The sequence below is a fragment of the Budorcas taxicolor genome, chromosome 9 (assembly GCF_023091745.1).
Source record: "Budorcas taxicolor isolate Tak-1 chromosome 9, Takin1.1, whole genome shotgun sequence".
Classification (NCBI taxonomy): Eukaryota; Metazoa; Chordata; class Mammalia; order Artiodactyla; family Bovidae; genus Budorcas; species Budorcas taxicolor.
The window spans coordinates 74,892,750-74,920,126 of NC_068918.1; the positions used below are offsets into that span (position 1 = coordinate 74,892,750).

The 27,377-nt window shown below is 38.9% G+C and overlaps 1 protein-coding gene across 1 annotated transcript in view; it reads left to right on the forward strand.

The window, feature by feature from the left end:
- Nucleotides 1-27,377, forward strand: part of GRM1 (glutamate metabotropic receptor 1) — a 432,533-nt gene that overhangs the window by 396,220 nt on the left and 8,936 nt on the right. The window contains exon 7 of the mRNA XM_052645871.1: nucleotides 3,500-4,430. Within this exon, the coding sequence (XP_052501831.1) occupies nucleotides 3,500-4,430 (931 nt within the window). The remainder of the gene's footprint in view (nucleotides 1-3,499; nucleotides 4,431-27,377) is intronic.

Sequence of the window (27,377 nt, forward strand, 5' to 3'; positions counted from 1 at the left end):
GGTCATCCCTGTGCACCAGCACCAAGCATGCTGTATCCTGCATTGGACATAGACTGGAGATTCGTTTCTTACATGATAGTATACATGTTTCAATGCCATTCTCCCAAATCATCCCACTCTCTCCCTGGATGATTCTTTAAATGACACCTTTATTTGTGATAACTGTATGCTTTCTTATCTGCATGCTACATGCTAAGTCACTTCAGTCGTGTCCAATTCTTCGCAACCCTATGGACAATAGCCTGCCAGGCTCCTCTGTTCATGGGATTCTGTAGGCAAAAATACTGGAGTGGGTTGCCACACCTTCCTCCAGGGGATCTTCCCAACCCAGGGATCGAACTCACAATTCCTACATCTCCTGCACTGGCAAGCTGGGTCTTTACCACTAGTGCTACCTGGGAAGCCCTTTTCTTATCTGTAGCTTCCCAAATCACAGAGAATAGAGGCCCTTTTAATTGTTTTAACTAAGGATCCATTATTTTTATTTATTTTACTTTATTTTACTTTACAATACTGTATTGGTTTTGCTATACATCAACATGAATCTGCCACGGGTGTACACGTGTTCCCAATCCTGAACCCCCCTCCCACCTCCCTCCCCATACCATCTCTCTGGGTCATCCCAGTGCACCAGCCCCAAGCGTCCTGTTTCCTGCATCAAATCTAGACTGGCGATTCATTTCTTATATGATATTATACATGTTTCAATGCCATTCTCCCAAATCATCCCACCCTCTCCCTCCCCCTCTCCCACAGAGTCCAAAAGACTGTTCTATACATCTGTGTCTCTTTTGCTGTCTCACATACAAGGTTATCATTACCATCTTTCTAAATTCCATATATATGTGTTAGTATACTGTATTGGTGTTTTTCTTTCTGGCTTACTTCACTCTGGATAATTGGCTCCAGTTTCATCCATCTCATTAGAACTGATTCAAATGTATTATATTGATTTCTAGCTTATTTACTTTTAAAGTCTATCTGAAAATATCTGATCAAATATTAGATATTTTGTAACTTGGTAATTTTTAATTTTAACATTTCATTTTATGTTTGATTCTCCTAATTAAGATGTTTGCTGGTTTCCTAAAATCTATCTTTCATCTTTGTTTTGAATCTTTTAGTGAAAGAAAAACTTCTGAAATTTTCTTATGTAATATATTTTCTATTTTAAAATTTTACACCGCTGAGTTATTTAAATCTTCCCTTTTCTAATCCACTCCTTTAAAAATATTTTGCCGCATGAGGCTAACAATTAATTGAGTTAATTGGTACATATCTGCAGTTCAGGACAATAAGTGTCTAATGAAAATCCTGAATTCTGCCCAAAATATTTTGCCTGTACCCCTGAAGTTTAGGAAAATCATTAATTATATCTCTCAATTTGGCTCTAGACCAGGGTTTTCATTCGACTTCAGCGGATCTGACTTGGGTTCTAAAAATTTTAAGTGCAGTATACTTTGCTAATAAAAACTCTAAAGATAGAATAGCTCATTTATAAAACCAGGTTGCATACAAAAAGAGAAATGCAAAGAGAGTAGCTTTTGGAATGTTACAAAGGCGTTGACAAAGACTCCGTTGGAATTTGAATTTTATTTAGCAGCCTCAGAATGCCAATTAAAAGAGCTGAATACAGTAAGTCCCCTACATACCAACCTTCAAGTTTTGAACCTTCAAAGATGCGAACGTGTGTTCACATGTCCAAGCGTGTAAGTTAGTTCTGGTGTCTGGCATGCACTGTCACAGAGTGCGTCCTGTGCAAGTGGCTGTGCTTTTGTGTACTGTACTGTGCAGTATTGTACAGAGTACAGTAGTATAGTATCTTTATTCAAGGCCAGGATGTCCAGAAGCAAGTGTAAAAGCAGTGGTATATAGCCGATTATGATAGTTGGGTACCTAGGCTAACTTTATTAGACTTATGAACAAATTGAACTTACAAACATGCTCTCAGAACAGAACGTGTTTATATGTAGGGGGCTTACTGTATTGACTATTAAGCATTTTATCTCCTAATTTGCCTACTGTTGTTACTTAGTCACTAAGTCGTGTCTGACTCTTTCGCAGCCCCATGGACTGTAGCCCACCAGGCTCCTCTGTCCATGGGATTTCCCAGGCAAGAATACTGAAGTGGGTTACCATTTCCTTCTCCAAGCTGTTCTTAAATATTTTAATTTATTGCTTTTGTCCCCCAAAATGGTCATTATTATTCTATCAAATCATCTTTCTAAACTTTATCAAGGAAACAGAACGATTTAGAGTTAAAATGTGACTTATTTTGGAAGGAGGAGTTCTTCCAGGATGAGCTGAGACTTTGATACAGACAAACGCCAAAAATACAGACACACAAAAGAGGGAGGCCACTCTGGTCAGCCAGGAGCATGTGCTTGTAAGTGGTCGACAGTTATGTGTTAAAATGAGGCTGTTCCTGATTGAGTGATTATCAGAAGCCAAGACTGACACTGACTGGTTAACATGTAAAAGCTGTGTTCACTGACAGCAGTGCTTGTTGAATGACTGAACAGATCTGAAACAGGTTCTGGTGGTTCCTTGCTCTCATGGCTTTAGAACAACGAATCTTTTCCTAAATTTATGGAAATATATGTTTTTATTCTCACAATTCGGGAAATAACAGCCCAGACCAAACACAAAACCATGTGAAAGGGTTTTTGCCAAGACTTGACAAATGTTTTTCTCTCTGTGAAATACAAAACAGACTTTATTCTGGAAGGAAAAGATAAGCCAGGCATTTAGAAACAGGGCTGTCTCTCCTTTCAAGAGGTGGGTGAGGGAGGTTTCATCCTTCCTTAGTACGTCTATTAGAGGCTGATAAGTCAAAGGCCCTCAGATGCCACATACAGATCATACATTACTAAAGGGGTGAGATACTAAGACTTAAAGTAAGTAACTTAAAGTGAGTAATATAATATGTGGTAAATAAGAGAAAACAGATTCTTCTAAGGAATTCAAATGAAATTTATGCTTAAAACAGCTTTCTGGCTGGCAAGAAAGAAAGAAAGAAAGTGCTTTTCTAATGAGCTGGACTTGTGTCTATGAGCTGGATTTGTCGCTGAGCAATAGCTACATAAAAATAAAGAGTGTGTCCGTTTATTTCTTAGTAACTTATTCTGTTACATTGTGACCATCTAACTTTCAATGGAAACGCAGTTTAGTTTCCATTTTCCCCTTTCATTTTCTGACAGTGTAGAACTGAGTTCCATCCACAAAGCAGCATCCACTTATAACACTTTAAGAAAAGACTATTTTTATAGGCTTAAGTATGTCACATTAGGCTTGCGATAAGATTAGATTTGGGAGCATGACTGTCCAGAGAAAACAATGGTATATCTTTGTGTGATGAGGAGGCATTTTTTAAAAAGGAATGAAAACACCATACATCATGGAAGCTGTGAATATAGCTATGCCCCTGCAACTAGTAAGCACTGTTGTTACTGATCAGCAAAATCTTGGATTCATTTTAAAACTATCTTTCTCATCACAGGATGTGAACCCATTCCTGTGCGCTATCTTGAGTGGAGCAACATCGAGTCCATCATAGCCATCGCCTTTTCCTGCTTGGGCATCCTTGTTACCTTGTTTGTCACCCTGATCTTCGTGCTATACCGAGATACACCTGTGGTCAAATCCTCCAGCCGGGAGCTCTGCTACATCATCCTAGCTGGCATCTTCCTCGGTTACGTGTGTCCCTTCACCCTTATTGCCAAGCCCACCATCACTTCCTGCTACCTACAGCGCCTCCTGGTCGGCCTCTCTTCTGCCATGTGCTACTCTGCTTTAGTGACCAAAACCAACCGCATCGCACGCATCTTGGCTGGCAGCAAGAAGAAGATCTGCACCCGGAAGCCCAGGTTTATGAGTGCCTGGGCCCAGGTGATCATTGCCTCAATTCTGATCAGCGTGCAGCTAACCTTGGTGATAACCCTGATCATCATGGAGCCCCCCATGCCCATCCTGTCCTACCCGAGCATCAAAGAAGTCTACCTTATCTGCAATACCAGCAACCTGGGGGTGGTGGCCCCTTTGGGCTACAATGGGCTCCTCATCATGAGCTGTACCTACTATGCCTTCAAGACCCGCAATGTGCCCGCCAACTTCAATGAGGCCAAATACATTGCCTTCACCATGTACACCACCTGCATCATCTGGCTGGCTTTCGTGCCCATTTACTTTGGGAGCAACTACAAGATCATTACTACCTGCTTTGCAGTGAGCCTCAGTGTAACGGTGGCCCTGGGGTGCATGTTCACCCCCAAGATGTACATCATTATTGCCAAACCCGAGAGGAATGTCCGCAGTGCCTTCACCACCTCGGACGTGGTCCGCATGCACGTTGGTGATGGCAAGCTGCCCTGCCGCTCCAACACTTTACTCAGCATTTTCCGAAGAAAGAAACCAGGGGCAGGGAATGCCAAGTGAGTTGTCTGGCCTGGGTTTGCCTTTTCTATTTCTCTCTATGTCTCTCCCTCTCCCTTTCTATTTTCTTCTATTTGACTAAAGCATGTTCTTCCATTTCCCCAATGTTTTCCATGTCCTTTCTTAATCTTTTCTTTTTTCCCCCCCAAATCTCTCATTCTGTTGCAGTAGGAATGTGTTAGTACTAAAGGTCTTCAGTGTTTTTTTCTTTGAAAGAGCAAGGAGTGTGAAGCAACAACCAGCTGAGCGCATATTCACTCTTACCTGGAATCTACAGCTTCTGTTCTGCCCCTAATGTTTTCCTTTTGCATGGGTCCTTCTGTGGAATATCAGTACATCTCTGGGGTCTGGGCAGAGATGCAATCTCTAGTTCTAATTTCTAGTTTAGATTATGGTTGAGATAGTTTCTGATTTACTTTTTTACCACTTTTGAGCCATACTATTACTCACCTGGGATGGAGAGGGAAGAAATTTAGCACCTGAGGGAATTGGCCTATTTCAAAATTTGAGTTTAGTTAAGCACCAAATATATCCTGAAATAAGTTCCTTATCCAACTATCTTACCAGGCACCTCTTCTTTATTTTATGTGTACTGTAAACTTCATAATGCTACACATGAATTGACCTATCTCTACTACAAGGTTATGATCAGAATGATTTCTAGCTATCAAGCACCAAATGAAACAGGAAACCAGATTAAGATAAAGAGCTCAAACTTGAGAGTCAGTGTGAACATCAAAGTCCAGCTTATTTCTATTTTGGTAATTTTTCTGAGCAGTTTATATAATACACACATTCCTGTCTTTTTCCTGACTCTGTTTTGCAGGGAAGCATATGCTAAAATTTGCATGTGTCATCTCATTCTGAGACCCATGAAAACAGATTTCATGTCACATTTACAACATTTAAAATAACATGCATGCTTAATGTTCTAACAGTAATTTAATTTTCCAAAAATGAAACTATTTCCCCCAGTAGCAGTATTAATTTTACTTTTTGAAACAATCCTATGAAAAGTGAAGGCTTTTAATAGTAATAGTTATGTAATTGTTTTAGAACTATTCTGTGCACTTGAATAAGTCAGCAAGGTAAGAGAAATGGGTGTTATTTTCCCCCTTTTGTTAAGGGAGGACACCAAACCACTGTGAATTTGTGCGACTCTTAAGTAAATTCCGTTTAGTTAGCTATTCTTTGCCTAGGCCTTAACTGGCATGAAATTTCTCATCATAACATATGTCAAAAAATCTACATGCCTTAAATTTCTGGGTTTTATATCTTTGCTTGCAAAGCAACACCATGGGTCTCTTTTACAGAAACCATATAATTGGTTTGAGGCTCAGATGAGGGAGTCTCTAGGAAATAAATATTTTTGAAGTCCACCAAGTTTTATTATTACTTCAAACAAAGCATCCCTAGTTTTTTTCAGTGTTAAGGATGAAGTCATTACATCTACTTCTTCATGAAATTCTGATTATTAAAGCCACAAATTTGTTTTCTTCCCTTGCCCTGATTTTTCATTCTAACCAACATCCCCTCAGTTCCAGTGAGCATGAAAGCAAAACAACAGTGTCATGAAATGAAGAAAAAAAAAAAAAGACCATAGCTACAGAGTCCAGATGTACAATGGCATCATGACAATTATCATTTAGATGGAAGGAATGAGAGGGAAACAAATGAAAAGAAGGGAGAAAACACTTTAAATCCAAATGTTGGTGAAGACTAAGAGACTTCTGTTGCAGCCCATATGGCTTTTTGAGTGTTCCCTTCCACCATCTACCATTACTCAGCTCCATGTTTTCTAACTGCCTTCGTTGCGGTTCTTCAGAAGTTCTCTTATGATTTTTGGTCATGAGTCATTTCTGAAAGCTGCTCCTCTAACCATTTAATGGAAAGAAGGAACCTATGTAATCAAGATATCTTTTGTTGGTACTCAGGATTATGCATTTTGACAGCTCTCTCAGTGATTCTGTGAGAGACAGATACGGGCACCTGTCCAAGAGAGCAGTGACTAATCGTTAGTACACATTGCTTCACTGCTGGGATAAAGTGAAGTTAGCTTACCATGTATACAGTCCCCAGGTATTGTGCTTATTCTGATTACCTTCTCACACCTGGTACTGCTTTCATTAGGAGTGGAGAATATTCCCAGCATTATTATAAATTTAGAAATTAATTTCATTGGAATCACACTTTAGAGAGAAAAATCACCTTCGTCTAAGTCGGGCTGGTTGTCTAGGAAGCACTGCTTTCAGCACTCAATTCGTTGCTCAACTATTGGCTATATTTTATTTATTACATGTTATTAGATTCTGACAATAAGAAATAATACTTCTAATCAGTAACTCTAATACACAGCTTTCTTTGTACAATTGGTAACTCCTCCAAAGGGTATCACACAGCTGAGCTAACCCACAGAGGGTATTTGAGGTTAAATTTCCATAGAAAGCAACCATTTATTTACTCATTTTTCTCACTTATTCTGCTGTTACTTCTCTTGTAACTCTCTATGAGACTGTACTTTTAAAATATAACAATAATCTCAGGGCCTGTTTTTACCTTTTTATTGCTGGTTTATGATTTCCCGGTTTGTCTCCAAAGTTGCAAAAATCACAAACAATCTAATATTTTCTACAGCAATAAAAATCTAGCAGAGTTTTGCCAACTGAAGCAAGGGGCTGCAAACTCTAGGGAACACATCACCCAATGAGTGAATTGCCATTCTGGATGTGTAATCTCTACGTTTATGGTGCACTGTGGGTGTTCAGCAGTCTGCATATGTAGCTATAAACACAGAACAGATGCTGTAATGAAGAGCTTCCAACTGATCTATCTTTTTTGATATTATTCTGAGGAGTTGCAAGTCCGACTATATTCATACCAGGCTGTTTCTGAGATAGAGGGAATGGCTGATGTTGTGTGTCTGTTTTTGCAAAGTTTACTTCAATTTGTTGTTTTGTTCACAGCCATATATCTGACACAATCAAAGGTTTGGGCACTTGCCTTTATGTTTTCTGAAATAAAATTTAGGAGGAGTTTAATCAATACATTGGGTGTTTGGATTACTTAAGTTGCTTATAGTTAGAAGTCCTACTAGGCATAATCCTGTCCTGGAAGATCAACTGAATAACATAATTATCTTTGACCAGGCTAATATCTTAAGCTGCTAATGTATTTGAATGAGAACATATTCAGGCCCTGACTTAATATAAAGATATTGGTAAAATTCTCTTTCTTGGCAGGAGAGGAAACATAGAAATCCATAGATATGAGTAATTAAGTTATTTAGGTCTGAGTTACTTGTCACTTCCTTTTAAAGCAAAATGAATTAGCATTATGCAACTAAAAGCTTAAAACATTATGTAAATGACATGCTTTCTTTAAAAAAAATAATTATATCAGTGGCTAAATGTCAAACTAACATTTCCAGTCATTTTTTGAATAAATAACCTCAATGAGTGCCAAATAGTTTGAGGGCACATGGAGCTGAAATGTGACAACACACTCCTGTGACTTTTTGGGGTGCGTAATTGCAAGCAAAACTAAAAACAATGATAATCACCAGGAAAATGCATTAGATTGATGCAAGGAGGTAATTTTAAAACATAGGCTTCTAAGTAAATGGTGTATTAATATGTTCTTGTGATTATTTCTTAAGCATCTGTATATATGCTTTTAATGAGGGCAAAAGCTCTAAGTGAAATACAAGTGGAATGATGCTCTGAGGACATCTTCCTCTTGATCTGCTAAAAACATATTGTTTTGTCCATAAGAAAAGGTAAAGAAGCCTGCAGCATTAGTGTGTATGCTCTAATCTTTCCTCCTTTATTATGAAAGGAATGATGGCTGTTAGCCAGAAGACATCAAAATCAAATAGAGATAACATGTTCTCTTTCATAAAAAGAACTCATTCACTCTTCTAGCTTGTAAATGAGAAAATCTGTCATTTTAAAATTATTTTTCCCTTGATCATATAATAAATGGCTTTAAAAGTCATTGTGATTCTTTACTTGGTTTTATAGTAACTTTCAGAAGATATTATGGAAGTACTTATCATAGAATTTTACTACTTGAGAGCAACATTTATGGTGGATATACTGTTAATTATCCACTTATTTAATCAACAAGTGTGTAAACAGTAACATATGCTTCATAAAAGCACTTAGGTGCTTGGTATGGTGCTAGTTAATATTTAGGATAAAAAAAGATTTAAGAGATGGGCACAGACTGCACCAGTCTTGCAATATAGTAAGGGAAACACAAAAAAAGACAACTAAATATGCTGGGTTAGGTGCCATAATAGAAGACCAATGTAGCATTTTGTGTGTTCAGGGAAGAAAGACATTCAGCCCAGCTAAATGGAGTGGAGTCTATGGAAAGATGAGGAAAGACTTCTTGATAAAAGTATAAAAGTGGCATTTGAACTTAACCATAAAGGATGCTTTTCAACAAGAGAAAATGGTGAGACCATTTCACATGCAGAAAATAATACAAGCAAAGAATTCAGAAATGTTAGTGTATTTTGGTTTGAAATATGGGATCTGTTGAGTAAAGTACATGGACAGGTGTAGTGTGGGAAAATTTGTAAATACAGAAAGAGGACAGATTACAGATAGTGATCGATGTTCTAAGAAGAAATTTGGATATTTATTATGGAGACCACAAGATGCATTAACGACTTTTGTGGAATTTTATGATCATGTGTGAGCTTTATGGGAATAGATCGACTGTAGACAGACTAGTTAATAGAGTGCTACAATAATCCAGAGGACAGGTTAAAAATAAAAGGTTTAAATGAAAGCAAAGAAAGAAAAGTCAAATCTAAGGCATGCATATGAAGAAGTTTTCTGAGCTTAAGTCATTAGAACTGAAATATTGATTTTGGGAGAGGAAGAAAGGCATGAACAATAGAAATTATTGTTTGAACAACTCTCATAATTTCAACTACAACTACCATGTAGCAGTTGGTGGTAGAAAAGTACATCTGCCATGAAAACTGATAGGGAGTACAGGAATAGGACTGGGGAAATGTCGCTAAGCTGGGTTTCAGACTTAACCAATCGAAAGTCCTGTTACAGCAATTCAAACAGAGGCACCCATAAGATTACCTAACAATTTAAGTCAGGAGCTTAAGACGCAGGTCTGAGCCAGAGCTCTAGATTTAAGGATTAATTGTCAGTGTCAGTGGCCAAAAGAGTGATTGTGATATGAGACTAGAAGAAAGTCAGAGGAAGAACATTAAGAAACACTTACTTACATTTAAGAGAGAAGATAAATAAGGAAAAACTGAAAGCAATAAACAACACATAATACAACGGGGTGGGGCGGGGGGGGGTGGGGCAGAGAAACTTTGCATTATCAAGGAAACCAAGCAAGAGACTATTTTAATCCACTCTGTTGCCATAGGAGAATCCCACAGACTGGAGGCTTAAAAGACAAACATCTATCATTTCACTGTTCTGGAGGCTGAGAGTACAAGATCAGGGTTTCATTATGGCTGATTTCCAGTAAGATCTCTCCCATTTGGGTTGCAGACAGCTGCCATCTAACCCTAATCACCTCCCAAAGGCTGCACCTCCTAATACCATCATGTTGAGGGATTAAGATGTCAACAGATGAATTTAAGGGAAGCACAACCATTCAGTCCATAACAGACTGTTTCAGGATGATAGAACTTGCGATCTCCATGGATGGAGACACCATGGTTATCCTCGAGTGATTTCAGCGGTGTGATGTGAGTAGAATTTTTATTGCAGTAAATTGAGGAGCTCATCATTAAAGGAGTTAAGAAGTTTAGACAGTATCTAAGGAGGCCAGGGAAGAGGGAGGAGTGGTATAATACAGGAGAAATGTTAGCTCACTTATAGTATATGAGAAAGCAACTGACAGACTAGGAGAAATAAAAATATAGAGAGCCTACAGTTTATGCTGGGCAGTCTGACCCAGAACTGTGCCCTTGCAAAAGAGCTATTTGACATCAATTGACAAGTGTCATAATGAAGCACCAGCTCTGAAGAGCATGTTGATTGTGGTTGATGCCGGTTCTCATTTAGTTACATGCGTGTTGCCTGACATTAGAAAAGAAGAATCAAGCTGGGAAATTAGAGAAATTTTAAATAAAATCTGAAAATACAAACCTTTACTACTGATCTTATCCGGCCTCCGGGGATACAAACATTCCAAGAGTTGAGTTGGGACAAATGTGGAAAATCTGAAAAGAAAGGTGTGCTGTCCCGGCCTTGTGAGTGGAGCTGGAGGAGTCACAGCTCCTAAGCTCAGGCTGCTTGTAGAAGAAAGAAGAGTGCGGTGTATTCAAAGTCAGACTCAGATGAGAATGAAAGAGTTCCCTTCATTCAGCTCTAATTAGACGGGGCTAGAAATCCAAACCCTCGGCTCTCTTCCTGACAGCCGGTCATAGTGCCCGAGCCTGCCAGAGAGAGGATATTTTGTTTGGGGTAAAGCCTCATGCTCCCTGGAAAAAGCAAGCTGAAATGCCTTTACTCTCTGAAGTAAGTAACACTATGACCTAAAAGCACATCAGTCAAAATTTAAGATGAAAATAAGTTAGTGAGTAAGTTGTGTGTTGAGGAGCGGCCTTGATGAGAGACCGTCTTTAGAGACCATGGGCTTAAGTGCAGCGGGAGGGATGAAGGGCATGGGCACATGGGGGGATGGATACAACTTGTTCCCAGCAGGTGCAGCAAATCTGCAGTCAGTATTGTTTACTTTTCCCCCTCTCCTGAATAATATACTCATTTTGCAAATAACACAGAAATAGCTACTTTCAATACTCATATTTTATGTTTTCAAATTCTTTGTTGAGACCATGGGGCACAGATTCTGCTACAGCTTCAAAGAGAACATATTCCTTTTTCAATATAGGCCAACTTTTATATTTCTTTCAAATTCAAATGAACTTGCCTGATATACATATTCAAGTTCTCAAACTTAATATTTTATTCTCCTATGTTTATAATGTGTAATTTCTGAACTGAATTCAAAAGCATTCCAGATGGTATCTGTAATGACCCAAAGTAGGAACATGGAACATTGTTGTGTAAGTAAAGAAACTAAGACTTGGGAAGTTCAAGGCCATTTTTGTGAGAGGAATAAATGGGACTAAAATCATTTTATAACTTTAATTAAAATATGATTTTAATCACTTTTATGTTTGTTATCTCAAAAATGCATTCATTCACACCTGCATTCAATAAAATGAATGAGGCATGGGGTTTGCCCTCAAGAAGTTCACAGTTTAATGGTACAAAACCCCATTACAATAAAATCCAGTGAGTGAAATAATAGGAAACGGTACAATGTGGTGATTTAGGTGGGTGTATAAATTTAGAGTCAGAAGGTTACTGAGTCTGGGCTCCTTATTTTTGCAAGGTCCCACTCTATGTAACAGATAATTTTTATTCTTGTTCCCACTCTATGTAACAGTCACCTATTAAATGAGAAAAACTATCGGAGGAGACACTGGAGGCCTATAGGCTAAATATGATCACCGATGTTCTTAGATCATAAGAAAAACCTTATAGGCTCATTAATTAGAACTCTTTGACTTCAAGTTACAGAAGCCAAACTAAGCTGGCCTAAGCAAATTTATTTTCCCTTTGTATAAATAAATGGAAAAATCTATACAGAGTATAGTGCAGTGCTTAACACACAGTAAAACCTCAATAACTGTTAGCTAGTGACACTAAAGTTATGAAAATGGGGGAGGAGGTATGAAAATTTGTATGCTAACGTAAAACTCTGCACTACCCCTTCACATGAAGAGAGATCTGAAAGTTGGGTATGTGCATCATTACTGTCATTTTACAATATCCACACTGGACAGGATGGAGGAGCTGTGTGTCTGCTGAGAGTCCAGGCATGCGGGTGTTACTCAGTATGCGAGGTGTGCAAGGAAGGACACCCTGTTTGACATGACTTGGCACCCTGTCCATGCTTGGCCACAGCTAAAGAGAGATGAGATCATTTGCATTCCATCTGTTAGCCTCAGTGTCCAGAGTAAAGTGTTATCTATTCAAAGGGGAAGCAGGCCATGTGAGCAACATGTTTGTAAAGCTGGTTCAGGAGCAGAAATATTAGCAGCCTGTACAATGAAGAAACTGAGAAGAAAGGACCAGAGGATTTGGAAGCTTCATGTCGAGAACAGTGCCGATAGGCTCACTAGAGCTCTTTCGAAGCTAGTTATAAAAGCCAAATTAAGCTAGTCTAAGCAAAAGGGGGTGGGGTATCAAATAGAAAGAATATAAGGAATAATTTCTGATATCTTACGGTAACAAAGTTTGGAATGCTTCTGGGCCACAACGTGGACTGGTCTCCTGAAAACAAAGGTTTCAGTGCTCTGTGTAATCTCCTGGCTCCCTCCATGCCTCCTTCTTCTCCTCATACATATGCTTTCTCCATTTCTGGGCCCTCTCGATCAGTCCAAGGACAACCATCCCAGTGCCCCTGACTTTACCTTTTGTTATAGGTCCAGTTACTGAAGACACTGCTTCAATTCCCTTGACCCACATGCCTCTACATAAAACAGGCAGAAACTGATTGCTTCAGCCTGACTAAGATGTCTATCCCAGGTCAAGGAGATGATGGACAAAGGATGGAGTCACAGAGTATAAAACCATCTCCCAGGGGCCCATCACTCCCGGAAGGCAGTTCTCCGAAAAGCCGTGTAATTATAACATAAGCAGAAGCCCTACAAGGATCTCCACAAGAGTAATTCCATCTCCATCCCACCAACCCCCCTTTCTTCTTCAGCATCTGAATAAGTCACTTCTAAGCACCAGCATTTTATATTTAGAAAGTATGATGGAAAAAGACTCTAAAACTTGCAGGTGGTAACCAGTCAGCCAAATAATCACCTATCTGTGCAGTATGTGAGTGACTATTACACACTCCAGCAGATATGCCAATAGAGGGGCGAGAAAATGTATCACTCTGCTATAGCGTTTCTTATGAAGGTAGGAAGTGTAGAATCAGACAAATGTAAAAACCAGGCCTTGTCTTTGCTACCTTCTAGAGGATCCTGGCTATAAAATACCCCTAAGTTGCCTGAAGATGAACAGAGCATGTGTGTGCTAAAGTGGCTTCCGTTGTGTTTGACTCTTTGTGACTCTATAGACTATAGCCCGCTAGGCACTCTGTCCGTGGGATTCTCCAGACAAGAATATTGGAATGTTGGAATCAGGAGATCTTCCTGACCCAGGAATTGAACCCACATCTCCTGCATCTCCTGCATTGCAAGCAGATTCTTTACCCACTGAACCACTTGGGAAGTCCCAAGATGAACAGAGAGGAAGGGAAAAGCTGTCTTTTAAGAAGGAATTATGGATCATTAGGATATTGTGCTCTGAATGAATTAAAATACATCGTAAATTACAGGCCAATGATAAAGTATTACTTATTATTGACATTGGTTGATAGAATAGTAAAAGAAAATCAGCAAATATTTAATCCAGTTAACCAAAAAAGTGTCTATAATTTGATTTTATCTCAGAAGGGTAAAGGAAATCTACTATAACTGAAGGCAACTTAATAACACCCTTTATGCAGATTATCTTCAAGATAAATGAGAAGTCTCCTGCTAACAAAATTAGGTCGAGTCCCTAGTGATGCTGCTAAAGATATTGAAAAACAACTGCTTAAAAGAAATCAATAACGATACAAAATGCTTTCCTGTCTCTGATTTCTCAGTTGTAAAAATATATACTGTGAGCTTGCCCTTAGTAAATCCTCTTAAGACACTGTGGGAATTAATGTCATTTTCTACTTGATTAAACTTTGCACTGCTTGTTATTTGGCTTAGGTGGGTGTGGGATGGGGGAGTAGGAAAAGTGTTAACAAAGGAAAAAAATGAAGACTTAACATGATCAACGTAGGATAAAAGAAATTATGATAATGGGGCAGCAAGGGGAGAGGAGAGGGAGCAGGAGGGATGGTTATAGATCCATCCCTGGGCAGCTTAGGGACTTTAGCCAGTGATTCTGTCAGTGTCTTATTGAAAGAGAACTGCAAGCCATTTTAGTAAGATTGTATTTAGCTCCAACTGTTTAAAGTCAAAAGTTATTACAGGGCCTATCCTAGTATAAACTTACTCTTGCTCTGATGGTTAGAATGGGCTCAAGGCCTGACACACATTAGGAAGAAAAGCTATAATGACTCACTCACACACCTAATGTGTGCTGGCCATTGAGACAAGGGCAGGGAGTGCCATGGTGAACAAAACAGATCCAGCCCCTGTCTTTGTGGAAAGTTAGATCCTGGCCAGGAGAACAGACATTAAACATGTAATTACAGGTGTAGTAAATGTTTGTAAGGATAAATACAAGGTGTTACAAGAGTGTTATTAAGAGGATCTAACCAGTCCTGATGTGTAGAAGCTGGACATGCTCCCAGGATGAAGGATTATTTAGGTTAGGACTTCTGAAGGAGAAAGGGGGTTAGGTAGGACAGGAAGGGAGTTAGTGTGGCAGACAAGTCAAGGAATCAGAGTGTAAAGGCTCTGAGCTAAAAGATCAAAAATACAAAAGCCACTGATGGCTGAAGGACGTCAAGCAATTCCAGGATGTCAGAGGTGAGAATAAAAGGAAGTATGATAAGGAGATGAGAAGGGTCAGCTCAGACCAGATCATGCAGGGCCTCCATAAGGACCTCAAAAGTGTGGTTCTTGTCCTCTGAGCAAGGGAAGGCCACCCCCGTCACCATGCAGCGGGGCACTGTCATTAGTGAGAAGTGTGCTCTACAGCTAGCCCTTCACGCTCAGTGTGGAGGACAAGGGAGAGCAAGGTGCAGGTTTGGGTGCTCTGGGAGGAGACTCATAGGAAATTATAGTGACCTGACCTAGGGTTTTGACAGTTGTGGGTAAAGAGAGTGAACATAGAGAATTGCTTAAGAGGTAAAAATAGAAGGAAAGATTGTTCACAGAAATTCAGAGTAGGTGGAGCTGTGCAGTCACTTCAGGGTAGTTTAGCTCCAAAGCCCATAATACATGAACTGTTACCAGATTAAATGTGTTATCACACCCAAGATGTGGTTGTTCTATAAGAGAGGGAGACTGATAAGACCCAAAAGCAGAGAAAAGCATTACTCAAACAAGCATTGGGAATGGCCATAGAGCTCTCTGATGAGGAGATGAGGGAAGGAGATGGTGACCCATGGGCTTTGAAAACTTAGGTCCAAATGATAAGATGAGTCCCAGGACTAAAAGGATGAAGCAAACTATATTGGCTTAATGCCATCAAATGTTTTAATACTGAAACTTGCAACTCTCCACCCCTTCTTCTGATTCCCTGAGAGCAAGTAACTATTAATTACTATATTTTCCTATTTATATATAAATATATAATATATAATAAATATATTATATATTTATAAACTGTATATATTCAAAGTCCTATACATAATTTTCCACAATTTCCTGAAAATGCAATTGCAATTCTGTAACTAAAAATCAGTCGATACAGAGCATTGCCATCACCCTGGAAAGCTTGCTCATGTTCCTTTCTAATCTGTCCCACTGTCTAGCTATTGCTATTTAGTCACTAAGTTGCGTTCAACTCTGATTCTTTTCTGACTCCATTGAATGTAGCCTGCCAGGCTCATCTGTCCATGGGATTTCTCAGGCAAGAATACCAGACTGGGTGCCATTTCCTTCTGCAGGGGATCTTCCTGACCCAGGGATTGAACGCTCGTCTCCTGAATCGCAGGCGAATTTTTTACCATTGATACACTAGGGAAGACCTCCACTATCTACAAAAGTGAAAGTGTTAGTCCCTCAGTCGTGTCTGACTCTGTGACCCCATGAACTGTAACCCGCCAGAGTAGAGACAACCTCTATTCTGATTTCCATCCCCATAGATTAGTCTTGCCTGATCTTACTCCATAAATGTGAAATTGTATATTTTTTTCCTACTATAGCTGTGTATTTTATTTTTTATTGGAGTATAATTGCTTTGCAATGTTGTGTTAGTTTCTGCTGTACAATTAAGTAAATCAGCTATATGTATACATATACCCCTCCCTCTTGAGCCTGCCTCCTCTACTTCCATCCCCTGCTCCAGGTCATCACAGAGCACCAAGCTGATCTTCCTGCGCTATATAGCAGCTTCCCACTAGCTATCTGCTTTTTACACATGGTAATGTATACATGTCAATCCTTCTCTCCCAGTTTGCCCCACCTTCACATGACTTTCTGTCCAAAGGGAACTTTCAGAGATTCTCTCTAATATCTTCAAGTGTTTCTGAAACTTATTCATTACCTCTTAGTTAAGAACCTCTGCTTCCACTCTGAACCTGTTCTTTGAATCTGTTCTTCTGTATCAAGAATCATTGAATGTTCCAATGGAAAAAAATAACTTGAAGATTTATCTCCTTACCTCTCTGAAGTTCTCTTCTTCCTGACTTAGTCTCTTGGATTCTGGTTGCCATGAGAGCTTCTCGATGTCTTTAAATGGTTTTTCAAAATATTTTACCTGTTTTCTGATAGTTGTTTTCAGTGGGGGAGCTATAGTTTATCCCAAGGAATTATATCTTACCTGGAAACAAAAGTTCTCTTATACCAATTTTAATATTTCCCCTTCATCTTTTTCAAGTTATGAGATTTATCATAATCTTTATCAGGTTATGATACTGCCAAGATTTCTTTTAGGGCTATGGTGACTACGTCTAATACTGTAAAAGAAATTACATGATACTTGTCTATTAGTCTATGTAGTCTGTTGTCCATTTGTCTATGATAATTGTCTATCAGTGTCTTTTCAGGTTTGCTGGGTGATGGCATGATGACATTAACACCTCTGCTTAAACAGATATAATGAAAACTATGTCTAATATTAATGCTGTAATCAAGGATATTCAAAACGTCACAAAGTTAAGTGAACTAAGTTCTTTTTAGTTATCATTAATTTTAAGCTTCTTACGAAAGTAATAATTTTGTCTTCTGTCTTGTTTCACAACATCCTGAGGTGACAATTTTAGTTTTAGGCAAGTTGTTTTCATCATCTCTTTCTCTCACTCCCTGTGATAAATCAGAGCAAAATAATACAAAGACTCACTTTGTCAGTTTGGCAGCTAAAGTTTATCTGGAAATATACCAGGGTTTTCTTTTTTCCTTTTATGTACTTTAAGTTGTAATTTTTTTCTAATTTTGAGCGTTTACTTTTTCATTAATAAAGATGCCTATATGTGAAAATAAATATTGAGAATATATATAAAATAAAGCAGGTTATTTACAGTATAAAGACTAAATTTACCAGAATTTTGAATTAAGAAAGACTTCAGGACCTACAAAATATTAGTGTGAATTTCCAAATGCTGTCATTTGTTTTCAATTATTATTTAATTATTTTGGCCACCTGACTTGTGGGATCTTAGTTCCCAACCAGGGACTGAACCCAGGCCCTCAGCACTGAGAGTGCAGGGTCCCAACCACTGGACTGCCAGGGAATTCTCTCAAATTTCTGGGATTTCCACTTAGTAGCTCCTCATATATTTCAATATATATTTAGGATTTTTACCTTTTTTCAGCAAAAGAAAATATATTCAAAATTCTCATATAATACCTTAGTTCATTGGGATAAAGCTAAAAGAAGAGGGAATTATACTTCTGAATTATGTATTATAAATTTCTTTTTGTACTAACAGTTACAGCTTATTTTACATATTTTAATAAGTGATAAATATTAATTGAGAATTTGGAAAATACAGGAAAACACAAAACAGCTAATAAAAATCACCTGCAATTCTACCCATACACAGAGAAAAACTATCATTAACATTTTTATATATAGTTTAGTTTTTGCACACACACATGCACATTATTTTTACTAATTTTTTAATGTAAATTTTGCTGGAGATTTTGCTGGAAATTTTATGACAGTTGATGTTAAGTATGAGAATTGGTTTAGGAATTACTACCAAAAATAATACATGCTTTTGATATTCCTGCAATTACCAAAGTGATAAAGGAGCTCAGGATTATTTCTGTATTATTTTCATATAAGGAATATTTCATCCTGTTTTGTTTATTCAACCATTCATTCAATACTTACTGCAAATAGATGATCATATGTCTCTATATGCCCAGGAAAGTCCCAGTTTATGCTTTTTTCCATGATTTTTAAGAGCACTGCCTTCATTCTTAAAAGTAATCGGTTTGAATGCAAAATTACATGGTTTTCTTTTATTTTAAAAATTGAGACAGATAAAAGGGGATTAAAGTAGCATGCAATGGTAAATCAATCATGGATCCTGCCCTTAGAAACTATGACCTGTCTACTATTGGAGATAAGAATTAAAATCAATAAGTTACATAATAAGTGAAAAATATCACAGGGGAGATGCAAAGATATAATACAGATTGCAGTCTAATCAAGATCTTGTTAAACATTTTAGAATTCTAGGGGAAATTTGTGAAGATGCTCTGTTAAAAATCTTGAAGGGATATACCCTATGATAGACTGATTCCTATACAAACTGCAAAGCAACTTTGCTCAGCTCAGTTCCTGATTGGATTAGGTTGATTTGTCCCACTCTATTTGGGCTAACCAGGTGGTGCTAATGGTAAAGAACCAGCCTGCCAGTGCAGGGGACATAACAGATGTGGGTTCAATCCCTGTGTCAGGAAGATCTCCTAAAGGAGGACATGGTGACCCACTTCAGTATTCTTGCCTGGAGAATCCCATGGATGGAGGAACCTGGAAAGCTACAGTCCATGGGATCGCAAAGAGCTGAACATGACTGAAGTGACTTTGCATGCACACATGTCCCACTCTACTTAGCAGGAAAAAAAAAATGGTGAAGCAACTCTGGTAGAGATAACTCAGAACCTTTAGAACATCTATAGAATCTTATTTTATATATTTATTGTTGGGGTCCTTTAATGGACTGAGACCTGGCGGTCCGGATTCAATGATAAGAAAGTGAAAGAGAGAGTGGGAGGGAGGGAGAGAGAGAGAGAGAAAGAAAGAAAGAAAGAAAGAAAGACACAGGGACCCAAGCTCTGATGGAGCAAAGGTGTTTAAATGATTTCTCTGTGAGTATATAAAGCCTGTGGTACAAGAAATTTCTTTCCACAATGATAAAGATCAGAAAACCAAATGTACAGCAACTGTTACCAAGGGAACACGGGATTAATAACAGTCACAAGGTCAGGAGACAAATGAGATTCTATAGATGTTCTAAATGTCAGGGAATGTTTAACAGGAGGATTCCAACGTGCTATTTCTCACAAGTCCTTTGTTTCTTTCTAAGGGGGACAGTGCTGCTCCCAGAAACTGAGGTCATTATGTGAGACAGGCTTGAATCTCCTTTAGTAAACATTCTCTTTCTGACAAAACTGCTTAGTCTCGACCCCCTTTCTTGAATCCTCCTGTTAAACATTCCCTGACATTTAGAACATCTATAGAATCTTATTTTATATATTTATAATGTCTTATCTTATAAAATATGTTTAGTTATGGAAAAGTGAGAGCCATAAAACAACAACAACAAAAATGCCCCAGAGGAAACAGACAATAGAAAGAGACCCACAGGTGAAACACTGATCACTGTTGGAGGTGTTAGAAACCAAATCATACTCTGAACATTGACAAATAAGACTCATCCATATAGCTTGTGTTTTCTGTTTGAACGTTATCTCAGAGGAATTAAGTAACTGATAAGTTTTTTTCTTTTACAGAGAAATCTAATTAACATCTACAGAAGATATCAGTCAGTCAGTTCAGTTGCTCAGTCGTGTTAGACTCTGCAATCCCATGAATTGCAGCACGCCAGGCCTCCCTGGTGGGCTACAGTCCATGGGGTCACTAAGAGTCGGACACAACTGAGCAACTTCACTTTCACTTTTCACTTTGATGCATTGGAGAAGGAAATGGCAACCCACTCCAGTGTTCTTGCCTGGAGAATCCCAGGGACAGGGGAGCCTGGTGGGCTGCTGTCTATGGGGTCGCACAGAGTTGGACACGACTGAAGCGACTTAGCAGCAGCAGCAGGCCTCCCTGTCCATCACCAACTCCCGGAATTCACCCAAACTCATGTCCATTGAGTCAGTGATGCCATCCAGCCATCTCATCCTCTGTTGTCCCCTTCTCCTCCTGCCCCCAATCCCTCCCAGCATCAGAGTCTTTTCCAATGAGTCAACTCTTTGCATGAGGTGGCCAAAGTATTGGAGTTTCAGATTTAACCATCAGTCCTTCCAAAGAACACCCAGGACTTATCACCTTTAGAATGGACTGTTTGGATCTCCTTGCAATCCAAGGGACTCTCAAGAGTCATAGAATGATAATTGCATTATTTTATTGTTTTGTAAAAAAGTAATTGATCTATATAATGTCACCAATGACCATTAAAACAATTAGATAAAAGACTGATGGGGAGTTTTATAATCTATACATCAGGCTGACAGCCTTAAATCCACTGACAGTCTTAATGTGATTACTAGAAAACCCAGTTTATGTTCTTCCCCATATGGTATAACAGAGAGAAAACACCACCTCTAATGAACTCTTCTCTCCATAAAATTGATCATGAAGCGGATCAAGAATTCAGATCTAACTATAATTCCTAGGAAATACAGGTAATAGAGAAACATGTTAAATGACACATAGAGACTCAATCCATAAAATTCATAATCTGGATGCTTCTTCAACAGATAGATAGCAAGCAAAAAGGATGAGGGAACATCCATAGATTATAAAAGACATAAGACTCACAGAGAAAATATGATACGTAAATATTTTTTCTATGATGATTTGAAAATCAAAAGTAAAATAAAAATATAGAGATGAGACTTCCCTGGTGATCCAGTGGTTAAGACTTCACCTTCCAATGCAGGGAGTGTGGGTTCGATTCCTGGTCCAGGAGCCAAAAGCCAAGGGCCATGATCCCATATGCCCCTTGGCCAAAAAATCCCAAGCCATAACAGAAACAATATTGTGACAAATTCAATAAAGGCTTCAAAAATATAGAGACAATCAGGAAATTAAAATATTTATTATTTAATATAAAAATGTTAATATCAAATATTGTGCCCAGTCATGTCTGACTCTTTGCAAACCTATGGACAGAAGCCCACCAGCCTGCTTTCTTCATGGGGTTTCCCTGGAAAAAATATTGGAATCGGTTGCAACTTCCTGCTCCAGGAGACCTTCTTGATCCAGGAAACTTAGGGATTAAACCTGAGTCTCCTGCATCTCCCGTATTGGCAAGAGGATTCTTTACCAATGAGCCACCTGGAAAGCCTAATATCAAATATTAAAGAATCACTATTAATGTACTTTCGTGGTGATTTAGTCACTAAGTTGTGTCTGACTCTTGCAATCCCATGGACCGCAGCTCCGCTGCCCATGGGATTCTCCAGGCAAGAATACTGGAGTGGGTTGCCATTTCCTTCTCCAATTAATGTACTTTGGGAAATATTTTTCCTTTTATTATAAAATTGTGTACCTGTATGGCAGGCATATATACTAAATTCTTTATGGATGGAATGACACTGTTTTAGATTTGCTTTAAAGTAAATAAATGGCAAGTATAGATGAAACAAGATTCACATACATATTGACTATTATTGAAGCTGGCTAATAGGGATATGGGTTTCATTTTAGAATTTTTCCATGTTCATATATTTAAAACATTTTTCTTAATAAAGAGACAATTTTAAAGATGTCTGAAAAGCAAGCTGAATTAGAAAGAATAACAGGGATTCTCACATAGCACTGTAAAATTTGCAAGCATTTTGCAGAGCAATTTGGCAGTATATAAGAAAGAATACTGTGCATTTGCAAAAATCCATCAACTCTACTTCTCAACCCACACCAGAGAAAAGCTTTCTCATATATGTGCAAGGAGAGATAACCAAGAATGTTTACTACAATATTGCTTAAAATAGCAGGGAGTAAGAAGTAACCTAAATGGCCATCAGTGAGAGAATTGATTATATTCTTGATAATGAAGTATTTATTCAATTTAGTTTAAGTTAATGAACTAGAGTTATGTATATTAACATAATACTGTGCAAAAAGTGCAGATTGCTGAATGGAAATATTGTGTGATGCTATGAATGTGAAATCTAATAACATGCTAAGTCATATCGCAATGATAATAATATTTCTTAATCTATACATGTTGAAAAGGTAGTAATATATGCCAAGTATGATATATACCAAATTTTCTCTTGAAAAGAAGAGGATTGATGTTAAGAATAATACACAGAGTGCTTCAAATTTATCCCTGATATTTTCAAAAGAAAAGGAACCCTAATAAAACAGAATGTTAATATTTGAAAAACCTATGATGGTAATTGAGTTGAATTTTATTAGCTCATTTTCTATAGTTTCTTATTAACTTAGAAATCTTTACAATTAAAGATTTTAAAATAGAACAATATTTTATACTACATTATTGTTTTTATAGGAAACCTTACTATACTAAATTAGATGTGCAGGTATTATAAGGAAGAGTAAAACAATAACCAGTTACAATAGGTCTATATATACAGTCAGCTCTATTTTCCACTCTGATGCATGAATGCTGAAAAATAACATATTTAAATTCAGATAATGGAAAAATGCATTTGACTTTGGAAAGCAGTCAGAGGTAGAAATTATCCCATTTATTTATAACAAAAAAAGATAGATATCTTCTACAAAAATGGTCTTGAGTGATTGCTGTCAATCTTTATGATTACTTTGGACAGCTGCCACATTATTTCCATGGTGACCATCTGGAATTGCATAGACCATTTTATCTCTGCTAAAAGACTCACCTCCAAACCTGTCATAGACATGCAGATTCAGACACAGACGGCTAGCTTGGCTCTGTACCTAGCTTTTACCCACTCCAGATACATCCACTCAATCTTGCTAATGTTTCTTGGGGGAAAAAAATTCTAGAGAGAAAACTATTTTATACTAGAAGTTATTAAAATTCCTGAATAAGGCAAGTGGTTAAAATTTATGAGTAAAACAAAGTGAAGTTTGAGATACTCTGAGTTAGTCTAACTTAAATACACACTGAGACTTAAAATATCTACCTTTTATCTGTATTTTATTCTTCCAGTATTCTGGGCTTCCCAGGTGGCACTAGTGGTAAAGAACTCACCTACTCATGTAGGAGGCATAAATGCTGCAGGTTTGATCCCTGGGTCGGGAAGATCCCCTGGAGGAGGGGATGGCAACCCACTCCAGCATTTTTGCCTGGAGAATTACATGGACATTTCTAGTAACGTCTTAAGCAGGGATGGCATTTTGCTATTGGAAGCATTTTCACATGTACTGTATCAACAATCCTTCTTTATGGATGAAAAACGGAGTCTGAAAGAGGCAAATACACAGTTGGAAAGTATCTGGTCTCCTGAATCCTTGGCCCGAAATCTTATTGCTATATTATAATGAATAAGACTTGTCTGTAACAACTTCTCAAGCTGACATAAAAAATAGTTCTTAGCATAGGAACCAATGTATGGGTGACTTGTTGTAAAGAAAATAACACATGAAAGCAAAGCATATGGGAGTAAGTACACTCAAAGAGTGACGTTGTTGCTGTTGCTCAGTCACTAAGTTCTGTCTGACTCTTTGCAACCCTATGGACTGTAGCATCCCAGGCTTCCCTGTCCTTCACTGTCTCCCTGAGTTTGTTCAAATTCGTGTTCATTGAGTTGATGATGCCATCCAACCATCTCATCCTCTGTCATCCCCTTCTTTTCCTGCCCCCAATCCCTCCCAGCATCAGGGTCTTTTCCAATGAGTTAGCTCTTCACATCAGATGGCCAAAGTATTGGAGCTTCAGCTTCAGTATCAGTCCTTTCAGTGAGTACTCTGGGTTGATTTCCTTTAGGACTGACTGATTTTATCTCCTTGAAGTCCAAGAGACTCTCAAGAATCTTTACCAGAAAGATTATGTGGACAATGGTAACAGATGGGAGAAGCTATACACAGAATTAGAAGGGATTTGAAGAAAGAAAGAAGAAAGGAGGAAAAGAAGGGAAGGAAGAAAAGAAGCATGGAAGGGGAAAGAAAAGAAAAGAAAAGAATTCACTTTCAGAAGAAACTGAAGATGAATCTTTCTAACTAAACTTCTGGGGTTTCATTAAATCCGCAATTTCTGCCAAAAGATTCAGCACAGATTTGGGACTTATATTTGACAAGCCCCCATATGCTGCATTTTCCCTCCAAGCTTTTACTCTGGCTTGCGGACCCTGGGGTTGGTTGAATATGTGGTTCTACAGTTGCTAAAAATACCCTGAAGTCCAGCTCCTTCACTCAGATTTTATGCAGTTGGTAAAATGGCCACATTGGAATCAGATGTTTCAATTTTTGACTTGTAGCCTTTAATAATCCACCTCTTACATAAAAGTAACATCTGTATACATGGGTCATTTACATTTCAACACAAAGTCAAAGCTGAAAACTAAAGAAATGGCACCATGAAGGAGAAGTTGTCATTTTTTTCAGGTATGTCAATCAATAGTAAAGACGGCTTTGGTATTGTTTGGAATAACTGCGTGAAGTTTAGCTGTCAATATGGTTGAAGCCCCCAGAGGAATCACGGAGCTATCTATAGCTGCAAGGGTAGTTTCAAGTCAGCTGCAGGCGGGAGCTTCCTGCCCCAATTTCCAGGAGACACCACTGCTGATCTGGTCAGGCATGCCACACTGTGTGCGCCTATGCTAATGTCAGCAGGGCGAGCCTCTAAGCTGCCAGGATGTTTCCCTGTGCTTTTTATCATCATCCATACATCTCAGCAGACAGGACCAGCTACATCATTTGCAGCAATGGCACCCCACTCCAGGACTCTTGCCTGGAAAATCCCATGGATGGAGGAGCCTGGTAGGCTGCAGTCCATGGGGTCGCTAGGAGTCGGACACAACTGAGCAACTTCACTTTCACTTTTCACTTCATTCATTGGAAAAGGAAATGGCAACCCACTCCAGTGTTCTTGCCTGGAGAATCCCAGGGATGGCGGAGCCTGGTGGGCTGCTGTCTATGGGGTCACACAGAGTCGGACACGACTGAAGCGACCTAGCAGCAGCAGCAGCAACAGTGCAAAATGAAGACCTGGAGCCCCTGTTGAACACGTAGAAGGAAAAATGTTAACGGTACTAAAATACAAAGCCATTTCTTTTCAGCGAGCTTCCCCTCCAGCCAGTTACTGGGTGGATGCCATGCAGAAACTAAACCTGGGCAACTCCCCTTTTCCAGTGCCCCCTGCCCCAACTCATGGTGGACTGGGGACCCCCAAGGATATTGCAACACCACCTCAGAGACTGACAAGGTACCTGCGTGGAGGAGGGGTACAAGGCTCATCCCTGCCCTGTTACTTGCCAGATGCACAGAGGACGTGCCAGTACAGGGAGGAGGTGGCCGTGGCCACTTGCTCCCTTGTGAAGCTGTGGGGTAAAAAGACCTTGTTGCCAGATCTTGATCTGATCTTCCCACATCCATACTGATGGTTGCCTGGCAGGGGAGGAGGGTGGCAGTGATCATTGGGCAGGGGTGGGTAGTGGGAGGCTGGATGGGTTCTGGTCGCCAAGGCAGAGTAGAAGAATGTGGGGTAGGGAGGGAAGCAAGAAGCTGAAAACCTGTCCAGGGAGCCAGGACTATGCATGAGGTGAGGCTCTAAGCCCCTCCCTATGCATTAACTTTCCACATGCAACATCACTTATAAAACCCAAATTAACTGATAACATTATTTGTGAATTTCAAAAAGATGAACTGAGAACACTAAACCCTGAGTTCAGAGTCCTTCGCATGAGAGACCCACCGGTGTCTGTATTGGTCACGGGCTAGGAAATCAGCTCTGCTAGGGTCCTGTCTTCTCTGTACCATTGGACCAGGCCACATATGGACATTATCTAAAGAAGAACTAATTGGAGGCTTCAAGGGGATCAGGCAATTTAGCAAGGCAAAGCCAAATGCTTTGAGTGTATTTTCTGTCTTCATGAGGAATGAAATTGTTTTAATATTACTTTACAGGTGAAATGCCCTTTTCTGCCAATAACTTCATTTATACATTCAAACATCATATTTTTGTTTCTGGGCATCTACCACTAATGTTTTCATGACCTTTATGACTGCAGATGGGCACAGTAAGTGTCATATTGCTTTGACTTATTCAATAGCAAACATGATCTCTTTGTCTAATTTTCTTGAGTAAATGGACTAGTGTGGTACAAATGAAATTATACCAAAGTGTTTCAAGTTCTTATCTCTGGATCAGAATTTCAGATCTTTCTGGATAGATGGTGTACTCTCAAATGGTTTACTGAATGGTCTAAACTTGATGGAAATGTATATATTGATCAGTTTTATTTTTCTCCTTCACCTTCAACTGCGCTATGAAAAATCTTTTTGCTCACCTTCTACATTCAGATTAAAGTCCTTGCTTACAGGTATTAAAGAGACATTTCACAGTGCTCTTGTTTCAGATCTCAAAACTCACATCTCTCCTTCCCAGAACAATGTCAGGCCTCAGCCTGAAATCTTTTTCTGCCTCTTCCTTCCCTCTTCTGAACTTCCCCTCTTCTGCCTGCTTTGATAGGAAAGAGAGATAGGAAGGTTGGCAAACGCCTTTGATTTGCCTGGAGCTGTTATGGGCCTCTTCTGATTAACACTGGATAATTGTCACCGGGATCTTGGGTAGATTGGCCCAAGGATGATTGGCAGAGAACATTTGTGAGAAAGCCTTATAGGGGACTTCATGACTGCAGTCTTGTCCACACCACTCATAGCACCTGCTGATGGTTCTCCTTTAGCGTCTTCTTCCTAAATTCTTTTCTGTGATTGGCTGCCCTCTTAATATATAGTGAGACTAAAATGGCTTTGTCCCATCAGCTTCTAAAGAGGGAAGCTCATGTTTCCTTAACTTGTGGGAAATCCAGGTAGCCTCACTCCAACAAATGCTGAAAAGGCCATCTGTGCATGGCCGGCACATAAGCCTTGACA